This window comes from Ursus maritimus, unplaced genomic scaffold, assembly GCF_017311325.1.
Source record: "Ursus maritimus isolate PB19 unplaced genomic scaffold, ASM1731132v1 scaffold_12, whole genome shotgun sequence".
In the NCBI taxonomy this organism is placed as follows: Eukaryota; Metazoa; Chordata; class Mammalia; order Carnivora; family Ursidae; genus Ursus; species Ursus maritimus.
In genome coordinates this window covers 12,390,197-12,412,735 of record NW_024423564.1, presented here as the reverse complement: position 1 = coordinate 12,412,735, position 22,539 = coordinate 12,390,197, and the positions used below count along the sequence as shown (strand labels likewise).

At 43.5% G+C, this 22,539-nt stretch overlaps 1 protein-coding gene across 4 annotated transcripts; it reads left to right on the top strand.

The window, feature by feature from the left end:
• The first annotated feature begins 14,775 nt into the window (after nt 1-14,775).
• On the top strand, nt 14,776-19,304 carry CUNH1orf162 (chromosome unknown C1orf162 homolog). Of its 4 annotated transcripts, XM_008704074.2 has the most exons (7): nt 14,779-14,888; nt 15,245-15,271; nt 16,831-16,907; nt 17,652-17,718; nt 18,199-18,293; nt 18,559-18,626; nt 18,775-19,304. In XM_008704074.2, the coding sequence occupies exons 3-7, from the start codon at nt 16,871-16,873 to the stop codon at nt 18,934-18,936; spliced, it is 429 nt and encodes a 142-aa protein (XP_008702296.1). In that variant the 5' UTR covers nt 14,779-14,888; nt 15,245-15,271; nt 16,831-16,870; the 3' UTR covers nt 18,937-19,304. The 4 variants fall into 4 exon arrangements, with proteins under 4 accessions (XP_040482838.1, XP_008702296.1, XP_008702294.1 ...); XM_040626904.1 differs by lacking the exon at nt 15,245-15,271 and having other exon boundaries at nt 14,776-14,888; XM_008704073.2 differs by lacking the exon at nt 14,779-14,888 and having other exon boundaries at nt 15,036-15,271.
• Nucleotides 19,305-22,539: the final 3,235 nt, after the last annotated feature.

Sequence of the window (22,539 nt, the reverse complement as noted above, 5' to 3'; positions counted from 1 at the left end):
GAGCCACTTTTTCAGGGAGATTAAGAGGACTCAAAGTGCCCATTAGAGTTAATAGCTTAGAAGTCTCTGGTGGCCCTTCTTAGAGTAGTTTTGGCTGAATAGCAGGGACAAAAGATAGATTACAGTGGTGATAAAGGATTGAAAGGCAGTGAGGAAATAGACCCACATAGAATAATTTCCGAAACACTACTCACCCTCACTCGTTTTGTCTACACGCCTATTGGATACCTCAAAGGCATCTCAAATGTAAGTTAAAAATAGATGTTTTAGTCTCCACTTCCAGCTTGCTCTTCCCTGAATCTTCTCCATCTCATAATGGCACCACCATTCACCCAAGTTGGTCAGCCCAAAAAACTAGGAGTCAACCTTAGTTCCTTTCACTTCTTTTTTTAAGGTTTTATTTATGAGACAGTAAGCACAAGTGGGGGTGGGTGGGTAAGGAGGACAGAGGGAGAGGGCAAGCAGACTAAGTAGACTCCCCACGGAGCAGGGAGGGAGCCCGATGACAATGTGGGGCTTGATCTCAGGACCCTGAGTTCATGACCTGAGCCGAACGCAGACACTTAACTGACCGAGCCACCCAGCCGCCCCACCCTTTCACTTTTTTTTTTTTTAAGATTTTATTTATTTATTTGACAGAGATAGAGACAGCCAGTGAAAGAGGGAACACAAGCAGGGGGAGTGGGAGAGGAAGAAGCAGGCTCATAGCAGAAGAGCCTGATGTGGGGCTCGATCCCATAACGCTGGGATCCCGCCCTTAGCCGAAGGCAGACGCTTAACCACTGTGCCACCCAGGCGCCCCATCACTTTTCTATCCAGTTCATCAGCAAGTCTTGTTACTTCTGCTCTCAGAACTTACCACAAATCTGTCCACTCCTACCACTGCCTAATCCAAAATGCCATGTTTCACTTGGGCTACTACAATTCTCTGTTGTCACACTTGCACCCCTTCTAACAATCCTCTGCAGCCAGAGTGAGCTTTAAAAAACGTAAGTTGAATCCTGTCATTCCTCTGCATAAAACTTCATAATGCCCCATCACATTTAGAATCTAATCCTTACAATTATTTACAAGGTACTATGTGAACTGGTCCCCAGCAATCTCTCTGACCTCATCTACCACTTTCCCTGTTCATTCTGCTTTGGCCATCCTTTCTTTGCTGTTCCTCAAACGTCTAAACTTTCCCAGTTTGCAGCCTTTGCACAAAATCAGAGCTTCCCAGACCGGTTGCCACAGATGGCAAATATGCCAGGAGATACTGCTCTTTAATATGTGGGGCAGCCAGGCTGACCCTCGGGCCAATGATTTCAGGCTGAGAACAGCTTCATCTGGGGCTCTTCATCAGGCCACTTGGTCCGAGCAGAGCCTGAGAACAGGCCCCAGAGTCCCCAGAACCAGAGAACCGGATGAGTGACATCCGTGTGCACTCAGCAACACTGAAACATTGCCGGGAGAGTGCTCTGCTACCTGGACATAAGCCACAGCAGCTGGGTGTAGAGCACATGCTGCTTCCATTGGGCAAGGGGCCACGGATATGCTGGAGGAATTTGTTTACCTGTGCCCAAGGGGTATGGTGTCAACCCAGAGTGAAGCCGGCCAGCAACCAGAGGAGGTGGTAAGCCAAGCAGGGGTCCTAGAGGTGAAACTCCAGACCCCGGTTCCAAATGTCTACCTTCAAATGATCAGAAATGTATTTCTATGTAGTAGATGTGGTTTGGGACCTACCAACTGGCTGCATGGGGATTGGCTATGCCGGCTGCAGATTAGAGTATCTTGATTATTTTTTAAGTACATGATATGAAAAAGTCCAACTGAATTTGAAGTATTTTTGTATTAGCAAAAGAAGTAGATTACAATGTCAATGAAAAAAAGGGAAACATTAGATTCTTTTGTTATGTTTTATAGTGAGCATAAAAAAATTTATTATCAATGATAAAAATCTGAAGACCATTCCAATCAAGTCAATCACCCTAATTCAGTGGTTATTCTTAGCATCCCTCTTGGTGAGATAACCAGAAATGTTCCCTGATGTGATTAAATATAAAGTAGACGATATCACCTATGATGTAATCTAGTCAAAAATAATGAACTTGAATCTGTCGAGGCTTAAGATGTAAATTCCAGTTTCCAGGAACTGCAGGAGATAGAGGAACAAGATAAATTACACTAAAGGAAGTAATTAAGAATTATGTTTCTCCATGTATTAGGTCTTGAGCGTTTTCCATTAAAGTTTTTTGATGTTCTCTGTTAAGGTCTGGTACCTCTTTTATAATGTTTATTCTAAAAACTCTCTATTCTTTATTAGTATTATAAAATGTATCTTGCTTAAATTTTCTGTTTGTTGTTGAAGAAATAAAATTAAGGTGTAGGTTCCTGGAACTTTGTTGTTGGGATTAAAATGCAATTGAGCGGGGCGCCTGGGTGGCACAGCGGTTAAGCGTCTGCCTTCGGCTCAGGGTGTGATCCCGGCGTTCTGGGATCGAGCCCCACATCAGGCTCTTGCGCTAGGAGCCTGCTTCTTCCTCTCCCACTCCCCCTGCTTGTGTTCCCTGTCTCGCTGGCTGTCTCTCTCTGTCAAACAAACAAACAAAAATCTTAAAAAAAAAAAAATGCAATTGAAATGCAAAATCTCGTAACATTTGCTTCCAGTAATGGTAGACTAGGTAATTCAGACCGACTGTCCGACTGAAGAAATTTTTAACATCTGGGTGAGATATAAAACATATCTTAAGAATATTAAAGCACCAGGGCGCCTGGGTGGCACAGCGGTTAAGCGTCTGCCTTCGGCTCAGGGCGTGATCCCGGCGTTATGGGATCGAGCCCCACGTCAGGCTCCTCCGCTATGAGCCTGCTTCTTCCTCTCCCACTCCCCCTGCTTGTGTTCCCTCTCTCGCTGGCTGTCTCTATCTCTGTCGAATAAATAAATAAAATCTTAAAAAAAAAAAAAAGAATATTAAAGCACCAAGAGGTAATGAGAAATCATCAGGCCAAGAACTTGAGAGACAATGGAAATTCAAAGAGGTGAGTTTAGCATGTGGGCCCGCTTATGCCCTGGGAGCACTTGCCAATCTGAAAGAGATGGCCAAGAGATTAAACTATTCTTTTGGTGACCTCACAAGGCTAGAGGAATGAAAGATGGAGTCCAGGACCCACTGAGGAGGGAGACCCGAGTAAACATCACCACTGCCCACCACCAACACACACATAGTCAGCCGCTCTTGGAGTAAAGGCGAAGACAAAAAAACAGCCCTTCCATGGCCAGCGCCCTGCTGTGAGCAGACGACTCCGTGAACACTCAGCCCTGAACTTGAATTAAGGTGATCCCAGATTGCTGGTGCCCCCAGGTCCCTGACAAAAGCAATATAAGAAACCTCGTTTGGAGGAACAAAACATGATCCTAGTCTTACATTTCTTCTACAAATGATTTTTCAAGCCCAACTTTACAGCAAAAGGTAATCAGATGATTAGGAGATAAGATACTGTAAGCAATAACTAAATAAATCCATAAACTAATTATGCTTACTGTACTCAAGCAGATAAAAGTCAAGTTTGAAAATGCTGACAGAACCAGAAGTACTTTTAAAAGACAGAAAATTTAAAAAATACAAATTCTAGAACCGAAAAAAATTACATAGAAAAATTAGCTCAGTTGGCCATTGTCAATAGCAGATTAGACAAAGGTGATGGGAGCAATGATGAACTGGAAATAACTTAGAATATCTGGAAGGAGGAAGAGAGAGACAAAAAGATGAAAAATACCAAATGGAGAGTAGGAGACAAGATTCAATAAGGTCTAATATGTAGTTGGAATCCCCAAAGAAAATGAGATAGAGGGAATATTTAAAGAGCTTATGGCCAGAAGATCATGACACGAAATGGTTGATATGGGGTGGGGGTGGGGAGGGGAATACCTAACAAGAATTCTATAGCAGTAAAAATATCTTTTAAGAATAAAAGAGATTTTGAGAGAACTAAAAATGAGTTAGCAACCAGTGGCATTTAATTGAAAGACTAAAAGGTATTTTTTTTTAAGATTTTATTTATTTGACAGAGAGACAGCCAGCAAGAGAGGGAACACAAGCAGGGGGAGTGGGAGAGGGAGAAGCAGGCTTCCCGCTGAGCAGGGAGCTGGATGCGGGGCTCAATCCCAGAACGCTGGGATCAGGCCCTGAGCCAAAGGCAGATGCTTAGCAACTGAGCCACCCAGGCACCCCAGACTAAAAGGTATTTTTAAGACAAGGAAGATGATCCCATGGAAAATGCCAGAAATGGGGAAAATGGAAGAAAAACATAGCTGTTAAGGATGTGAGTAAACCTAAGTGAACATTGTAAGTGTAAATATAAACTCTTGGGAGATTGAAATATTTTTTTTAAAAGATTTTATTTATTTATTTGACACAGATAGAGACAGCCAGCGAGAGAGGGAACACAAGCAGGGGGAGTGGGAGAGGAAGAAGCAGGCTCATAACGGAGGAGCCTGATGTGGGGCTCGATCCCATAATGCCGGGATCCCGCCCTGAGCCGAAGGCAGACACTTAACCGCTGTGCCACCCAGGCGCCCCCAGAGATTGAAATATTTTTATGTAGAGGTAGACAAATTCATAATTCTATCAGAGACTAAAAATTCGTAAGCAGCTAGGATATAGAATTCAAACAAAACAACAAACTGTACTTAATAGAAATGTAGAGAACACTACTCCCAATAACCACAGGCTACACATTCTTTTCAGGTACATATGAAATAACACTCAAGGCATGCCTCAACAGATTTTAAAGGATTGAAATAATAAATACTATTTTTGCTGATCACAGAGCAATTGTTGCTTAAAAGTTAACAGAATGATAAGGAAATCCATGTGTATTTTGAAATTAAGAAATACATTTCTAAATAATCCATGCATCAAAGAAGAAATTAGAAAGTATTGTGAAATGAATGATAAAAACAGAAGATACAGAACCACAAGGAGTACAAAATCTGGCCCAAAACTTCCTGAGGTCGGGTTTGCGGTTAGAGAATCGTCAAAGAAAAGCTGTTTTGTTTTGTTTTGTTTTTCTCTTTGTCCTCCTCTGCCCAGAGCCAAGATTGGTATAAGCCAGTGTGACAGGCAGAATTCTACACTGCGCCTCAGTGTCTGCCCTCAGTAAACCTCCCGCCTGCCCGGAGCACAGATGGAATCTGTGACTTGCATCTAATGAACACAGTATAAAAGGTGATATGTTGCCACTCCCTCCATTGGGTTACTTTACGTGGCAAAGGTGATGAGAAGTCACTCCCACTGCTACATTACACTGTGTAAGACCATCCTAGCAGCCTGGCAAGACTCTCCTGCTGGCCTTAATGAGGCTGACTGCCATGTTGTGAGCTACCTATGAACAGGGCCATGGGCAGGGAATGGCAGGCAGCTTCTTCGACCCCAAGAGCAGATACCAGCAGACAGGCAGTAAGAAGCCGAGGCCCTCAGTCATACAGCCGAAAGGAAATGAATTCATGTGACAAATGGAATTTGGAAGTGGATCTTCCCCCAGTCAAGCCTCTGATGAAACCAGGGCCCAGCCAGTACCTTCACTGCACCCTGGTAAGACCCTAAGCAGAGAACCCTGGTAAGCTATACCCACAAGCTCTAACCCACAGACACTAAGATAAAATAAATGTGGACTTTCTTAGGCCTTGAAATGTGTGATCATTTGTTATGCTGCTGTTGAAAGTTAGTACAAGGATCCTTAACATTTCCATCTGTGGCATGGCTTTTTTCGTAATGTACTCACTGTGGGTCTCCTTTCAGAGGGTCTGATGCAAATCCCCCCCTTTGTGCAGGCTTTAGATTTGGTTTCCTGACCTCATGCACATGGCCTTTCGACCCTAGCTCTGGGCCAACAAAAATTAGCAGCTATTTCCAGAGCAAACACCAGCTCCAGGTCTCAGTCAACATTCTTCCTTTCTTTGAGGATTTCCGACATCCAGTTCAGCCACATATTTTTTCAATTCTGGTGTTTAAAATGTTTTATCCAGTGTTGGTTGGTGTTCTTTAACAAGAGGATCTCTTTAAAGATCCAGTCTGTTCTATGTCCTGGGATTTGTCTTCATGGTTCAACCCACCGAAGTCTTTTTCTCCACCACTGCCACACCCTAAACTGCATTCACAGAAAAGATCACGATCCCTCCATTTCCAGATCTAGTCCACTCTTTGCAGTCCTCGTGTTACTGGGCCTCCCTCTTGGCACATCTGGTGCTGTTGGCCACAGCTTTCCTTCCTTCCTTTCGTTCCTGGCTTCCTATAGTGTGTGTTTGCTATCACTGCTTCCTCTCAATTTCTGTAGGTGACAACTGTCTGCCTCCCTCTTAAGCATTGGTGTTCCTCAGTGTTCTGTCCTAGGAATTTTTATTCCCACTCTACAGACTGTACCTGGACAATCTTAGCCATTCCCATGGCTTCTACTGTCACATGTATGCTGATGACTTTCTCATCTATATCTCAGATTGTATTAGGCAGGATAGGTTAAGTGAGACAAACTATCCCCAGATTTCGTGTAACATGGAAAAGCTTATTTTTTGCTCATGAAGAATCCACCACAGGTCCAAGTGACCCCCTGGAGAAACTGTCCTCTATGTGATGACACAGTGATCTGGCTTTAGAGCCTTCAGCCTTACCTTCTCACCACAAAATCATGATTGCCCTGCAGGAGGAGGGGTCAGAGAAGGTTTTACTTCAGCAATTAAATGCTTCAACTCAAAGGGACTACAACACTTCCCTACATAGGCCGTTGGCCACAATGAGTCTCATGGCACCACCCAACCACAGGAGAGGCTCTGAGCCAGAAGGAGAGGAGACCTGGTTGTGGGCAAGAACTAGGACTGTCTACCACACAAATCTAGATCTCTTTCATGAGCCCCAGGCCTGCATGTCCAGTTACCCTCACCACATCTCTACTTGAATGTTCCACAAGCACCCTAAAGTCAGTGTGTCCAAGAGTAAACGCATTATTTGTCCAATCCTACACCCCTTTCGTCTATACCTGCACTATTAATCAGTGATACAATGCAGAAATCTGGGAGCTACCCTGAGCTCCTCCCATACCTTCCTCTTAGAAGTGATAAATGACTAGATTCATCAACTTTCTGCCCCACCTCTTCTTCCCCATGGCTATTGCCTCTGATCAGAGCTCTTCAATGGTAAAGGACTTGCCACCCGCTGCCTGGCCCCTCCCCAGTCCCCAATGTAACCATGTCACTCCTCTCCATTCCCTCTAAGGTTTGTTTAGGGTCCTCCATACCTGGTTTTGTCCTTCCTCTCCAGCCTTTCCTCTTCTCTTCCCCATCCCCACCTGACCGTCATTCCCCACTGCACCAGCCATGTTGAAATACTTCCATTTCCTGGACTGTAACCAACATGACAAAGCATGCCTTTGCTTGTGCAGTCCCTCTGCCTGGAATACGCTTCCTTCCTCTGCCTGCCTAGAAAATGTAATTCATTTTTCAAGACAACAACACATACATCATCTTCTTGTGACACTCAGTTTCCCTCCTTATTGTGTAAGCTCAGCCCTTTCTCTGATGGGTCCCACTCCATCTGGTGCAGACGTCAGCATAGCATCTACAACATTTCATTATGCTGTTTACTCCAGAACTTGACAGTGCATTTGGATCATAGTAGGTGCTCAGTAAATGTTGGATTAATTAATTGTCACTCTAAGTCTTGAGCTACTACTGTTTCCCTCTCGGGCTCTTCTTCCTCCTTCAGCCCTTTGGTGACATCTTTGATCTTTTGCCCTTCTGAACTTTCGCCCTTCCTTGTTTCTGCTACCACTCTCCTAGATATCTCCCAAATTCACTTACATCTTGGGCTTGAAAAGAGCATAGAAGACGCTACAGAATCCCTTTTTGGAGAAATAAAAACTAAAATTTAATCAAGTAAAAATAAAGGCTATTAATGAGATACAATCAAAAATTGAATCTCTAACTGCGAGGATAAATGAAGCAGAAGAGAGAATTAATGATATAGAAGACAAAATGATGGAGAATAAAGCTGAGAAAAAGAGAAATAAACAACTACTGAAGCACAAGGGTAGAATTTGAGAGAGAAGTGATACCATAAAGCAAAACAATATTAGAATAATTAGGATCCCAGAAGAAGAGGAAAGAGAGAAGGGGGTGGAACATACATCTGAGCAAATTATAGCTGAGAACTTCCCTAATCTGCGGAAGTAAACAGGCATTCAAGTCCAGGAGGCACAGGGAACTTCCCCTCAAAATCAATAAAACTAGGTCAATATCTCGACATGTAATAGTGAAGCTTGCAAATTTCAGAGACAAAAATCCTGAAAGCATCTTGGGACAAGAGGTCCTTAACCTTCAAGGGTGGAAGAATTAGACTGGCAGCAGACCTATCCGCAGAGACCTGGCAGGCCAGAAAGGATGGGCGTGATATATTCAGGGTGCTAAATGAGAAAAATTTGCAGCCAAGATTACTATATCCAGGAAGACTGTCATTCAAAATAGAAGGGGAGATGAAAAGCTTCCAGGAAAAACAGAAACTAAAAGAACTTGTGATCACTAAACCAGCCCTGCAAGAGACATTAAAGGGAATCAAAGTGAACAGAGCCCAAAAGTAACATAGATCAGAAAGGAACAGAGACAATACACAGAAACAGTAACTGTACAGGTAATACAATGGCACTAAATTCATATCTTTCAACAGTTACTCTGAATGTAAATGGGTAAATGCCCCAATCAAAAGACACAGCGTATTAGATTGGATAAAAAAGCAAGACCCATCGATATATTGTCTGCAAGAAACTCGTTTTAGACCCAAAGACGTCTCCAGATTGAAAGTGAGGGAGTGGAAAACCATTTATCTTCCTAATGGACATCAAAAGAAAGCTGGGGTAGCAATCCTTCTATCAGACAAATTAGATTTTAAACCAGAGATTGTAATAAAAGATGAGGAAGGACACTATATCATAATTAAAGGGTCTATCCAATGAGGAGATCTAACAATTGTAAATATGCCCCTAACATGGGAGCAGCCAATCATATAAACCAATTAATAACAAAATTAAGAAAATACATTGATAATAATACAATAATAGTAGGGGACTTTAACACCCCACTCACAGCAGTGGACCAATCCCCTAAGCAAAAGATCAACAAGGAAACAAGGGCTTTGAATGACATGCTGGACCAGATGGACTTCACAGATATATTCAGAGCATTCCATCCTAAAGCAACAGGATACACATTCTTTTCGAGTGCACATGGAACATTCATTCTCCAGAATATGATCACATACTGGGTCATAAATCAGCTCTCGACCAATTCCAAAAGATTGGCATTATTCCCTGCATATTTTCAGACTACAATGCTTTGAAACTTGAGCTCAATCACAAGAGGAAATTTGGAAGGAACTCAAATACCTGGAGATTAAAGAGCATCCTACTAAAGAATGAATGGGTCACCCAGGAAATTAAAGAAGAATTTTAAAAATTCATGGAAACAAGTGAAATTGAAAACACAACTAACTGTTCAATGATGCAGCAAAGGCAGTTCTAAGAGGGAAGTATATAGCAATATGAGCCTTTCTCAAGAAACAAGAAAGGTCTGGAGCTGGAGAAAGAACAGCAAATAAAGCCTAAACCAAGCAGGAGAAGAGAATTAATAAGGTTTAGAGCAGAAATCAATGAAATAGAAACCAAAGAACAATAGAACACATTGATGAAACCACGAGCTGGTTCTTTGAAAGAATTAATAAGATCGATAAACCACTGACGACTTATCAAAAGGAAAGACAAAGAACCCAAATAAATAAAATCATGAATGAAAGAGGAGAGATCCAACCAACACCAAAGAAATACAATTATAAGAACATACTATGAGCAACTATATGCCAACAAATTAGGCAATCTGGAAAAAATGGATGCATTCCTAGAGATGTAAACTACCAAAACTGAAACAAGAAGAAATAGAAAACCTGAACAGACCCATAACCAGCAAGGAAATTGAAGAAGTAATAAAAAAAAAATATCTCCCAACAAACAAAGAGTCCAGGGCCAGATGGCTTCCCAGGGGAATTCTACCAAACATTTAAAGAAGAATTAATGCCTATTCTTCTGAAGCTGTTTGAAAAAATAGAAATGGACGGAAAACTTCCAAACTCATTCTATGAGGCCAGCATTACCTTGATTCCCAAACCAGACAAGACCCCACCAAAAAGGAGAATTACAGACCAATATTCTATATGAACATGGATGCCCAAATTCTCACCAAGATACTAGCCAATAGGATACAACAGTACATTAAAAGGATTATTCACCATGACCAAGTAGGGTTTATTCCTGGGCTGCAAGGGTGGTTCAACATTCACAAATCAATGTGATTGATCACATTAATAAAAGAAAGGACAACATGATACATCACATTAATGAAAGGACAAGAACCATATGATTCTCTCAATTGATACAGAAAAAGCATTTGACAAACTATAGCATCCTTTCTTAATTAAAACTCTTCACAGTGTAGGGATAGAGGGAACATACCTCAATATCATAAAAGCTATCTACGAAAAGCCCACAGTGAATAACATTCTCAATGGGGAAAAATAGAGCTTTTCCCACAAGGATGTCCACTCTACCACTGTTAACATAGTACTAGAAGTCCTAGCCTCAGCAGTCAGACAACAAAAAGAAATAAAAGGCATCGGAATAAGCAAAGAAAAAGTCAAAGTCTCACTCTACACAGATGACATGATATTCTATGTGGAAAACCCAAAGACTCCACCCCAAAATTGTAAGAACCCATACAGGAATTCAGCAAAGTGGCAGGATATAAAATCAATGCACAGAAATCAGTTGCATTTATACATACAAACAATGAGACAGAAGAAAGATAAATTCAGGAGCCAATCCCATTCACAGTTGCACCCAAAACCATAAGATACCTAGGAATAAACCTAACCAACGAGGCAAAGTTTCTGTACTCAGAAAACTATAGAACAGTCATGAAAGAAATTGAAGAAGACACAAAAAAATGGAAAAATATTCATTGCTCATAGATTAGAAGAATAAATATTATTAAAATGTCTTTGCTACCTAGAGCAATCTACACATTCAATGCAATCCCTATCAAAATACCATCAACTATTTTCACAGGACTGGAACAAATAATCCTAAAATTTGTATGGAACCAGAAAAGACCCTGAATAGCCAAAGGAATGTTGTAAAAGAGAACCAAAACTGGTGGCATCGCAGTTCCAGACTTCAAGCTCCATTACAAAGCTGTAATCATCAAGACAGTATGGCACTGGCACAAAAACAGACACATAGATCAATGGAGCAGGATAGAGAACCCAGAAATGGACCCACAACTCAATGGTCAACTAATCTTCAACAAAGCAGGAAAGAATATCTGATGGAAAAAAGACAATCTCTTCAACAAACGCTGTTGGGAAAATTGGGACAGCCACATGCAGAAGACTGAAACTGGACCATTTCCTTAAACCATACACAAAAATAGACTCAAAATGGATGAAAGACTTAAATGTGAGACAGGAATCTTTCAAAATCCTAGAGGAGAACACAGGCAGCAACCTCTGTGACCTTGGCTGCAGCAACTTCGTACTAGACACGTCTCCAAAGGCAAGGGAAACAAAGGCAAAAATGAACCATTGGGACATCATCATGATAAAAACTTCTGCACAGCAAAGGAAATAGTTGACAAAACCAAAAGACAACAGACAGAATGGGAGAAGATATTTGCAAATGTCTTATCAGATAAAGGGCAAGTATCCAAAATCTATAAAGAACTTATCAGACTCAACACCCAAAGAACCCATAATCCAATCAATAAGTGGGCAGAAGACATGAACAGACATTTCTGCAAAGAAGACATCCAAAAGGCCAACAGACACATGAAAAAATGCTCAACATCACTTGGCAGCAGGGAAATACAAATCAAAACCACAATGAGATACCATCTCACACCAGTCAGAATGGCTAAAATTAACAAGTCAGGAAACGACAGTTGTTGTCGAGGATCTGAAGAAAGGGGAACCCTCTTACACTGTTGTTAGGAATGCAGTCTGGTGCAGCCACTCTGGAAAACAGTATGGAGGTTCCTCAAAAAGTTGAAAATAGAGTTACCCTATGACCCAGTAATTTCTCTACTAGGGATTTACCCCAAAGATACAAATGTAACGATCCGAAGGGGCACCTGCATCCCAGTGTTTATAGCAGCAATGTCCACAATAGCCAAACTATGGAAAGAGCCCAAATGTCCATCAGCAGATGATTGGATAAAGAAGATGTGGTGGATATATATATACAATGGAATACTACTCAGCCATCAAAAAAAATGAAGTCTTGCCATTTGCAATGACGTGGATGGAACTAGAGGGTATTATGCTAAGTAAAATAAGTCAATCAGAGAAAGACAATTATCATATGATCTCACTGATATATGGAATTTAAGAAACAAGGCAGAGGATCATAGGGGAAGGGAGGGAAAAATAAAACAAGACAAAATCAGAGAGGACAACCACCCATAAGAGACTCTTAATCATGGGAAACAAACCGAGGGTTGCTAGAAGGGAGGAGGGTGGAGGAATGGGGTAACTGGGTGATGGACAATGGGGAGGGCCCGAGATATAATGAGCACTGGGTATTATATAAGACTGATGAATCACTAAACTCTACCTCTGAAACTAATAATACACTGTATGTTAATTAATTGAATTTAAATTTAAAAATTACATTTAAAAAAATGCTCCACTCTTGAACCACGCTGATGTCCAGGAAATACATCCCCTGAATCCCAGCAACTAGTCCCAGGCCTGGGATACTCCCTACCTGGTTTCTTTCTGCTCCCTCCAGCCAAACTCCATCCATGCCCCAGACCCCTGCTTCGGGTCCACCTGCATGCAGCTTTGCCGAATTTCACCAGCTCTGCCAGCTCTGCCAGCTCTTCCTTTTCTCTTGCCTGTGAGTTCCTCTGCCCTCTGCCTGAAATTGTCTTTCTGGGGCTCTCTGCCTGACCAGCTCTTTCCCAAACTCTGGTTCTCAGTGTCTGCTCCTTGGACAGACCATCCCCAGTCATCCATTTCATCTAAGGACCTTCTCCCATCATTTAATCTAGTCTAGCATGGCACTCTGCTTCTGTCCTTTATGGCCCTTAACACAATCTGTAATGTCTGTTGTTTTCTTGTTTAGGATTTCTCTTCTCAATTAGACAATAGGCCCCATGAGAAAATGTTCTGCCTTGTTCTCTGAAATATTCACAGCAGCTAGTTCACAGTTTACTTAGCAAGTATATGTATTAATATTTTAAATCTTTTTTCAAATTATAGAATGTTTCTTGTTTTCAAATACTACACCTAAAAAAAAAAAAGCGTGCATTTCTTGATTAACAGATCCAGAGATAGTGATTCCAAATTAAAGGTGTTTTTTCTCTCTTTCAATAGTTTCTTCAAGTTATGGAGAGGATAATCTGATGAGGATTATCCAATCTGTTCCTTTGATAACTTCGGCCTCATAAGCATAAGATTTCTTGCTTTATTTTCCATAAAATCCATAAATTGAGGACATTCTTTTGTAAAAAGAATAATTTCAGGGATTATTTTCTTTTATCACGCCTCTTGAATCCTTAAATACCAGATTTCACTCTCAACGGTACTGTTTTCTTATAGGGGCAAACACAAAACGCAATAGAGTGACCAGGATCTCTATGGTGTTCTTAGAAATCACTGTGTTCCAAATTTCTTAAATATCTGTGAATACATAATAGTGAATCTTTCACAAATTCTATTTCGGTTTATTTCTAAATCCATATGTTTAGTTTTCTAAACTCAATCTCCCTTTACTTTTCACTACTTCTTTTAAGATGCAGAGTACTTTATTTTTTTTTAAAGATTTTATTTATTTGTTTGACAGAGATAGAGACAGCCAGCGAGAAGGGGAACACAAGCAGGGGGAGTGGGAGAGGAAGAAGCAGGCTCATAGCGGAGGAGCCTGATGTGGGGCTCGATCCCATAACGCCGGGATCATGCCCTGAGCCGAAGGCAGACGCCTAACCGCTGTGCCACCCAGGAGCCCCAAGATGCAGAGTACTTTATTAACATTATTTTATGGATAAATGTTTATACAGAAATGACTCGCCTTCCCTCTGAAGGGATTTCCATAACTCTTTTTTTTTTGAAGATTTTATTTATTTATTTTGAGAGAGAGAGAGCCTGAGCGTGAGCAGGGAGGAGGGTCAGAGGGAGAGGAAGAGAGAATCCCCAGCAGACTCCTCGCTGAGCGCAGAGCCCCACATGGGTTCAATCTCATGACGCTGAGACCATGACCTGAGAATCAGAGGCTTAACTGACTGAGCCATTCAGGCACCCCCAGGGATCTCCATAACTCCCAACACACTTCGTGTCTGCCCAGCTAGCAGCTCATACTTGACTCTGCTCTTTGTCCCTCCTATCAACCTCATCTTTCTGGTTAGAACAAGAGAGATTTGAAGATGCTTGATGGTAATGATAATGCCATATTGCTGGGAACTCCACCTTATCTCGCATGGTGGTTAAATACTTAATACATGCTTAATTAGAAATAAACTTGTCTTAGCTCCCTGTGTTCTAGTGTTCATGTGTCAAAAGATACAAGAGAAGCTGTTCATGGGATTAAAAAATATATGGCATTATAAAAATAATTTTAAAATATATATATATAATGTTGGCCTCAAAGAGGAAGTCTGACCTCAAGTTTCGACGAGATCTTTGCAACATGCAGCTTGACGGGGTAGTAGCAGTAAACCCTTATTTCGTCATCTCTGAAAAGTAGGCGTAGTCACGGAAGCAAGTGAAAAGTTCAGTCTTAGACGACTGGCATCTTATGACCGGACTTTTTCTCAGAAGGTAAATGCATTTACCCCATGCTTCTAATCTAGATGAAATAATCATTCACCAAAAGAAAATGCCATCTAATTTTTAGTGGTTTCTACCATTTTCTTTCTGTTTAACTTTAGTTGGTGGGGGAAGGGTTGTATTTGAGCGGCTGCACGTAGCTGGTGGATTTTATGGCAATCGGTAAGAGTCTCCCAGGACTGGACAAAACGTGAAAAAGTATACAGAGTGCTGTTTCTATTTTAATTTATGCTCTGTCAAACGTTCGCGGTGTTGTTTTCAAATGGAAATGTGTTTCCTGCTTTTCTTGGCCTGGATCTGTAAGAATTTATTTCCCTGCTGCCCTGTGCAACGGTTTTGTCTTTCAGAGTGTGGTGGCCCCCAAATTTTTAAAGGTGAGTATGGTAGCATTTCTTTGGGGTGGTTGTAAATTCAGAGCCACTTATGTGAAGGTTAAGATTTTACAGAAACCTATGGTCCTCTCATCTCCCACGTCCCCAGTGGCCAAGTCTAATATAATTCATAGGATAAGATCATGCTCTTTTTAGGGCAAGCGCATATTTCAATATTTAAAAAATTCTCTATAAATATTTTATGGTGCTCTACAAAGAGCACTGTTGACTTTTAAATTAGAAAAAGAGCAAAAATGCTAGAGAAATTGTTACCACTGATGATTCTGCTGCGGATGGTGGGCTTCCTAGTCTCGGTTCTCAGAATTCTCGCCAGATTTCCCTGTCGGCACTTTAGCCTAGAGCATGTTATTTGGTCAAGTCTAAGGCACTTATTATTGTTGCTGTTGTAAGTGGCACATGGCGATGAGGTATCCTTCTCCCGACCCTCCCTGTGTCCAAGGACTCGGAAATTGATTCACTTTTGAAAACTGAATAAATAAACACAAATAATAGATGACATTTATTGTCTAAATAAATTACCTTAAAATACAGCAGGTATAAGCAAAGCCAAAAATTCTTATCATGGGCATGACTAAATATGAAGTAAAACTGTCGTTTCCTAAAATGGTTTTATTCTTTTATTTAAATAAAAGTGGAAACCATTTTTATCAACAAAGAAACTGGTTAAGCAAGCTATGGTACATAGCTATAACAGAAAGACCTATGGCCACTAAAAATGCTTATAGAAAGTTTTGAGTGGCATGGGAGGGATGTTTATGATTTAAAAATAACAGTAAAAACAACAAAAGAGATATGAAGTCTCAACCAATTTTTAGGAAATGCACGGAAGTATAACTAAAAAGAAATACACTAAAATATTAATAATCGGTAATAGGATTTTGGGTGATTTTACTCTGCTACTTTTAGGTACTTTATACTTTTTAGTACAAATAAATAAAAGGGAAAGTACAGAAAACTTAACATAAGAAGTAGAACCATAGCCTAGATAAGGACACTGACATACTTGAAAAGACAATATGTGAACAGAATAAAAGTTCTGATATAGCCTAAAGGAAGGATCTTCACAAGAAAGTGGGTCAGAGATTACCCAGCACTGCCAGGGAGGAGTGAGGCAAATGCATTAGACCTCTATGATATTCAATACTTAAATCATCCATTCATCTTCTCCCATACTTAGTTCAATTCAATGTTTGCCAAGCAAAACTGTGTTTTTAACTGGCTTTCTCATGTGTTCCGATAGAATGCACTGGTGACACCAACATGTTCCTTATGTCATTTCAGTTTATATATCAGTCTCCTGTGAGTGAGTTAGTGTGAGTCAGTTCTAGACCAATCAGTCAATTCTTGGTGCCCTGCTAAGATCAAATTTCTGGACCTGCAAAGCTGAGGACTGGTTGCTGAGGTGTGGTGACCACACCACATAAAGTCCGTGACCACTGTCCTTGCTAGAATACCCACCGTGACTAGCCTGTCTCTCATCAGTATGCTTTGGTATTAAAATCAGTCTCAGAGTTCACTCCTCTGCTACCTTTCCTTTCTAGGCTTTCGAAGAGGAACATTTTTTACTCTCGGGAAGACAGCATGGGAACAGGGAGTTCCAAACCTGAACCCAGCAATGGTAAGTCCAACATGGATTGGATTAACCAGTAACTGTACTAACGAGCTGTAATGGGACAACATTTCGGAAGTTGGAAGAATCAAATTTTACCCAATGCCAGGAAGAGGGACAAGGGGAACCAGGGAGAACAATCTACCCTCCCAAGTTGAGTAAAGCGTATGTGTGTGCTCAGTACGAGACCAGCTGCATAGCTGAGGACAAGGCAGTTCACTTCCCTTACTGGCCCCCTATTTATAGCGCCGGCGTGCGGAGAACTCACTGTGGCTGCCTTTAACTAGTCACTGTAAAAAGCTGCCTTGCACACAAAGGAACAAACTAGAAAAGGCAGCAGTTTCCAAGGTCAAGTTCCCTAAACCTTTGGGAAATGCTAGTTCTGGGTTTCGCTTTTGGTTCTCTACTCCCTGGCCTTAGCATTGCTTATGTCCGAGGAAGCACATCTCCCTGGGGTCCATTAAATCTTGGAGGGAGCGACAGGAGATGTGTTTGTCAAAGGGGCACATGGAGCTGCAGAAACACGAGGCTCCTCTTTCATGTGTGTAGCTGATTGTTTTTTAAGTTTCAACTCTAGTTTTCACGTTAAAGGATCCAGGATACGAAACACTGTTCTCTCCTTTCGCAGAGTGGGGCCCTCCATCATTTACCTCTCCTGGTTGCTTGGGTAGGGAGGGGCACCTGGGGACATTTAAGCTGGAAAGATTTATGAGACATGGCAGGTACACTAAGCCCCTTTGTGTTCTCTCACAGACAAACAGTGTGTCAACACAGCAGCCCCGACAACTGCTTCTACGCTCGGCTTCCCGGAGCACTTCGAGTAAGCGAGCATTCTCCCACCCATTTCCTCGCGTACCACATGGCATTGGATTCTGTGCTGACAGCCTCGCCTCACGGGACTTGGGAGGGAGCTCTGGGGAAAAGGGACCAGAAACAGTTGGAAAACTGAATCGGTTTTTTGTATTTAGAGTGCGGTTCTTAACCCGGAGTGCCCCAGGGAGGGGAGAGCCCTCAAGAGATCCATGAATCCCCTCAGCTCATGGAGAAACTTTGTGTGTACGGGCTTATGAAGATTTTTGAGGGGGACAAGAGCCCACAGTTTGCACTGAGGCCTCAGATAATTCTGGCACCCCAAAGCAGGAAGTTGAAATGCAGGGGGTTAACAGTAAAAGTCACCTAACCAGCATGAAAAAGCTATTTCAGGGATTTACCCACAGGGCGGAACGGTGACCCTCTGACCTTTAGCAGAGGCCTGTAGAAAGCCCAGCAGGTCATCTGCTCCCTTTCTTTGCCAAAACAGCATTCAGCATTTGGTCTTAGCCTTTTTCGCGGGGGTCCTGCTGACGCTGCTGCTGCTGGCCCTTATCTTCTTCGTCATAAAGAGCTACAGGAAATGTAAGTGGGCTCGAGAGAGATGGGACGGCTCTTCTGGCTCTGACATTGAGAACAGCGTTAGCTCTCAGGGGGCCTAAAACCCGGGTAGCTCTCCGTCTGCAGACTGAGGGCCTGAATCCCATCGCTTCTCCCCCTGCCCTCCCTGCCCCTCCACTTTGCCACCTCCAACACCCACCCCTGCACCCCAGCCTGCAGAGAGAGGCTTCCCCTTCCTCCAGGCCCCGCTGGTGAGACTTGTCCCTCTCTTTCCTGGCACGTGTGGTAGGTCACTCCAGTCCCTGGGCCCTGGATCCTCCCACAGACCCTCACTCCGGCCGTGAGCCTCCAGCCAAGGTAAGACGACCACACTGTTTCTGTGACACTGGGCACAGGGACCTTCTGATCTCTTTGGTCCTCTGTGACCACAGCCTCCAAGTGGCTCCTAAAGAGACGCCTTCCTCCAAATTGAACTCACTCGTTCCTCCTCCTTCGTCCTCTGCAGCTTTCGTCCCCGGAGGAAGCACTCACCTATGCTAGCGTAGCTTTCAAAATCTCAGAAGAAAAGACCGATCACCTGACCAAGAAACATTCTACACCCTTGGACTCGGTTGTCTATGCTCCAGTCAAAGTGACAGACTCCCTCCACCTTTCCAATGAAGCTTGACGCCAGTCCCTCTTATTCTCGGCTCCATCTTTATGTCTCACTTTCCCTTAGGACAAATTCTGGACCACAACATGGCCAAACAACAGTTGGGGCTGTTTGGGTGGGGTCTGGGAATGTTAGCCAGCAGTTTTGAAGACCAAGGGGGAGTCCTTCCCTTGGCCTGAGAAGAGACTGCCAGCCCTCCTGCTTGAATGGACAGCCTGTTAGCCCTTTGAGGGCCGAGACGGCCTCCCGGGTCCCCTTCCAAAGTGTGTGGTGCAGAGCTCAGCACACGAAGAGTGTTCACTCAGCACCACTAACCAGCGTGGGAGAAGACAGCTAAATGGGCAAGTCAGCAAGACTTACAAATAAAAGCAATCCCTCTGCAACGCTGGCTCCTCCCGCATCATTTGTTTGTCTGGTCCTGTCCCGTCCAGAGATCCCGAAGCCCTCCATAGCCGGAAGCCTAACAGAGGTGACGGGACTCTGGAGCAAGCTCAGGACCGATCGGGGCCCAGGTCTCAAGCTCGGCACCAACTAGCTGCATCCTTTTGGTAAGTGTAACTGCTTCCTCGTGAAAACAGAACATTCACCTCTTCGTGTGACAGCAAGTGAGTGAGATGTCATCTCCTGAGGTACCTTGTACATCCCAAGAGTTTTACACAAATATAAGGTCCCTCTTGTATAAAGCACAATTCAAATGTGGATGTCCACCTCCTTGCTATAGCATAAAAGATACGTAAAGCGATGTTATGTGGGAGCTAAAAATTTAAATGTTAACCCCCCCCCCCCGCACATCCTAATGGATGATCCCACAGACAGTCCCAGGAAAAATACCAATAAGATTTTCTTTTTATATATATATATGTTTTTTTATTTGAGAGAGAGATAGAGAAAGTACGAGCAGGGGGGAGGGCGGAGGGAGAAGCAGACTCCCCGCTGAGCCAGGAACCTGACCATCCCAGGACCCCAAGGTCATGACCTGAGCCAAAGGCAGACACTTAACGGACTGAGCCACCCAGGGGCTCCCCCCCCCATAAGATTATCTTTCACTCAGTAAGGTTACTCTAAAGTCCCCGTGTAGGCAATAAACTAGAAAGCAAATGCAGGAAAATTTATAAAAAGAAGCAGATAAAAGAATATAGGGAGGCTAGCCCTAACCACTAACTAGAAGTATTTTTTTATCAAGCATGACTCATTAAAATGTGTTCATGGTTCGTGAGTAAGCAAATGGGATAGAATAAGAAGCCTAGAAACAGATGTCCATGGGGAAATTGGGAGTCTGATGAAGACGGCATATCCAGTCATTTGGGGGCAACTGGTTTATCCATAAAAGGTATTCCGACAGGTAGGCAGTCGTGCGGATGGATGAAAATAAGATCAGATCCACATCTCCCTCCCCACATCAAAATAAATTCTAGATGCGTCAAAAATTTAACTGTAAAAAAAGTAGTAGTATTAGGAGAGTATATGGGAGAACTTTAAAAATAGAGTGGTCCCTGCCTTGAATGTATGACCCAAAGCCAATAAACTAGAAAACGTTGATTAACTGGACGTCCAAAATACCATTCAAAATGCCAAGCCTGGAAAATATTTGCAAAGCCTCTCATAGCCAAAGGGCTAATTTTCTTAATATACTCAGAGCTCCTGTAAGTCAGTAGAGAAAAAATCAGCAACTCAGTAGGAAAAAAAAAAAAGCACAAAGGATGAGTCTAGGTTAGTCACAGAAAAGGAAATATAAATGGCTTTTAAACATATAAGGAGATACTCAAGTTTACTCGTAATAAGAGAAATCATGATTAAAACTACAATTAGATGTTTTCCATCAACGAGATGAACAACGTTCAAAAAGTTTGCTAACAAACCGCTCGCGCAGGACTGCAGGGAACCAAGACGCACCTACAATAGCTATGACAGGCCGTTTGGCAAAAACTGACCAGGTTTTAAATCTTATCACTGTGAATGCATCCTGGGGAAAGTCACCTGTGCACGGTTTAAATTGTCGCGTTCGCCAAACTGCATAAAGCTTAGCGGGGCTCGTTATACTCCAAGCATATTCCAAGTGCTGGGCATGTGTTCGTGGGAGCCTCACGAAACACAAGGTTACAGTTTTTATTCCCATTTTAGAAGAGAAAGGGAGACACAGAGGGGCTGAGTGACGCGCCCGAGTTCACGCTGCTAGGAAGTCGCGGCGCTGGGCTCACACCCAGGTAGGCCGGCTCCAGAGTTTGCCCGTTTTTCCACGATGCTCAACTCTGAAACAGGGAAAGATCAAGAAAAGTCTCAGTGCCTCTCGAGAGGGGACTGGCTAATGGAGTGCAACGTAGCCATTAGACAGAGGGAAGCTGCGCTATGTTCCAGGAAACAAAGACCTCCAAGTTACGTTAAACGTAAGGTGCGGACTGCGGAACAGAATTCTGACTGCTCTGTTCACGTCCAGGAGAGAGAGAGAGAGAGTGTGTGCGTGTGTCTGCCTGCACGTGTGCGCACCTGTATTTGTACATATTCTGTCTCTGAAAGAAAGCACCGTTAACTGGGCTCAGTGATTGCCCCTGGGCAGGGAGCTTGATACCTGAGGGACTGAGGGGCAGGGATGGGAGGAGGTCTTTTCCCTTAAAAGCTTTTTTGTACCTTTTGAAGTTCTTCACTTTCCTCGTTGAGGATCTTCAGGGCACCCGATAGCTGGTGCTCCCATCCCCACCTGAATTCTGAGCCAGCTGAGAAGAGGCCTCAGCAGAGAGCGAACAAAGGACCGCCTTTGCTGCACAGTGAGCCCTGGAGAGCGTGGCGTGTGTGGCTGCGTGGCATGTGTGCGGCTGCGGGCCATCCCTCCCCCACCCCACATCCGAACCCGTGGCTCGGCTGCATCCGGGAGTTGCAGAAGACCATGTGCACTTCCAAACTTCTGCAAGCAGAAGGTTGAAAAAGGAAGAGGAAGGGCAGAGCGGGTTCACCCGGAGCCTGACCCGTGGACTCCCATCGGACGGGTCACTCCTGCTCTGATGGGGCTTCCCCGAGCAGTGTCACCTTAATGGATCTCAGTCTATCGCGAAGGAAGCGGGAGTGGGGGGAAAGCGGCCACCACAAATTGCTCTTAGACAGTACATCAGGTAGGATGTTTAAGAACGGAGGTAGGGAAATTCAGGTCCCGAGAGATCAAATAATGCAGCCAATGCCTCCCAGCGGGGAAGCGGCAGAGCCACACTTCCATCCAGTCCCCTGACTTCCCATCCCTTGCATCGGGCCTCCACACCAAGCTGCCCCACCCAGAGCAGGCCGAGTGGCAGAGGAACTTGCAAGGGAAAGTCAGGTGACCTGACCCAGATTGCTTGTGACAGCTGGATGTTGAGAAGACGGCGGAAGGGTGGGCCCAGTGGGGGAACGAACAGGCCAAGGAGAAAGACAGTTTGGGGACTTGTGAAGAGGCCCCAGCACAGCAGAGTGGCCACCCCCAGGAGGGTAGCAGGGGCTCTTCTGTCGATGGCCGGGGGAAGTGCCTCAGGGGGGCCTCTCTAGCTGTCACCTGTTCCCAGACTCTGGGCTGACAGCGGACGATAGGACTGACCTCCAGGCTAGAAGGCACGTCAGCTTTCCAGTTGAGAGCCAGTATTTGTTCAACGGTTC

What these genes read in the sequence shown, in the direction of transcription:
- CUNH1orf162 (XM_040626904.1), top strand. Translation starts at nt 14,866, where the DNA reads ATGACCGGACTTTTTCTCAGAAG. An exon ending in GGCTTCCCGGAGCACTTCGA is followed by an intron (nt 17,719 to 18,198) that starts GTAAGCGAGCAT and finishes TTGCCAAAACAG; the next exon opens with CATTCAGCATTTGGTCTTAG. An exon ending in CATAAAGAGCTACAGGAAAT is followed by an intron (nt 18,294 to 18,558) that starts GTAAGTGGGCTC and finishes CACGTGTGGTAG; the next exon opens with GTCACTCCAGTCCCTGGGCC.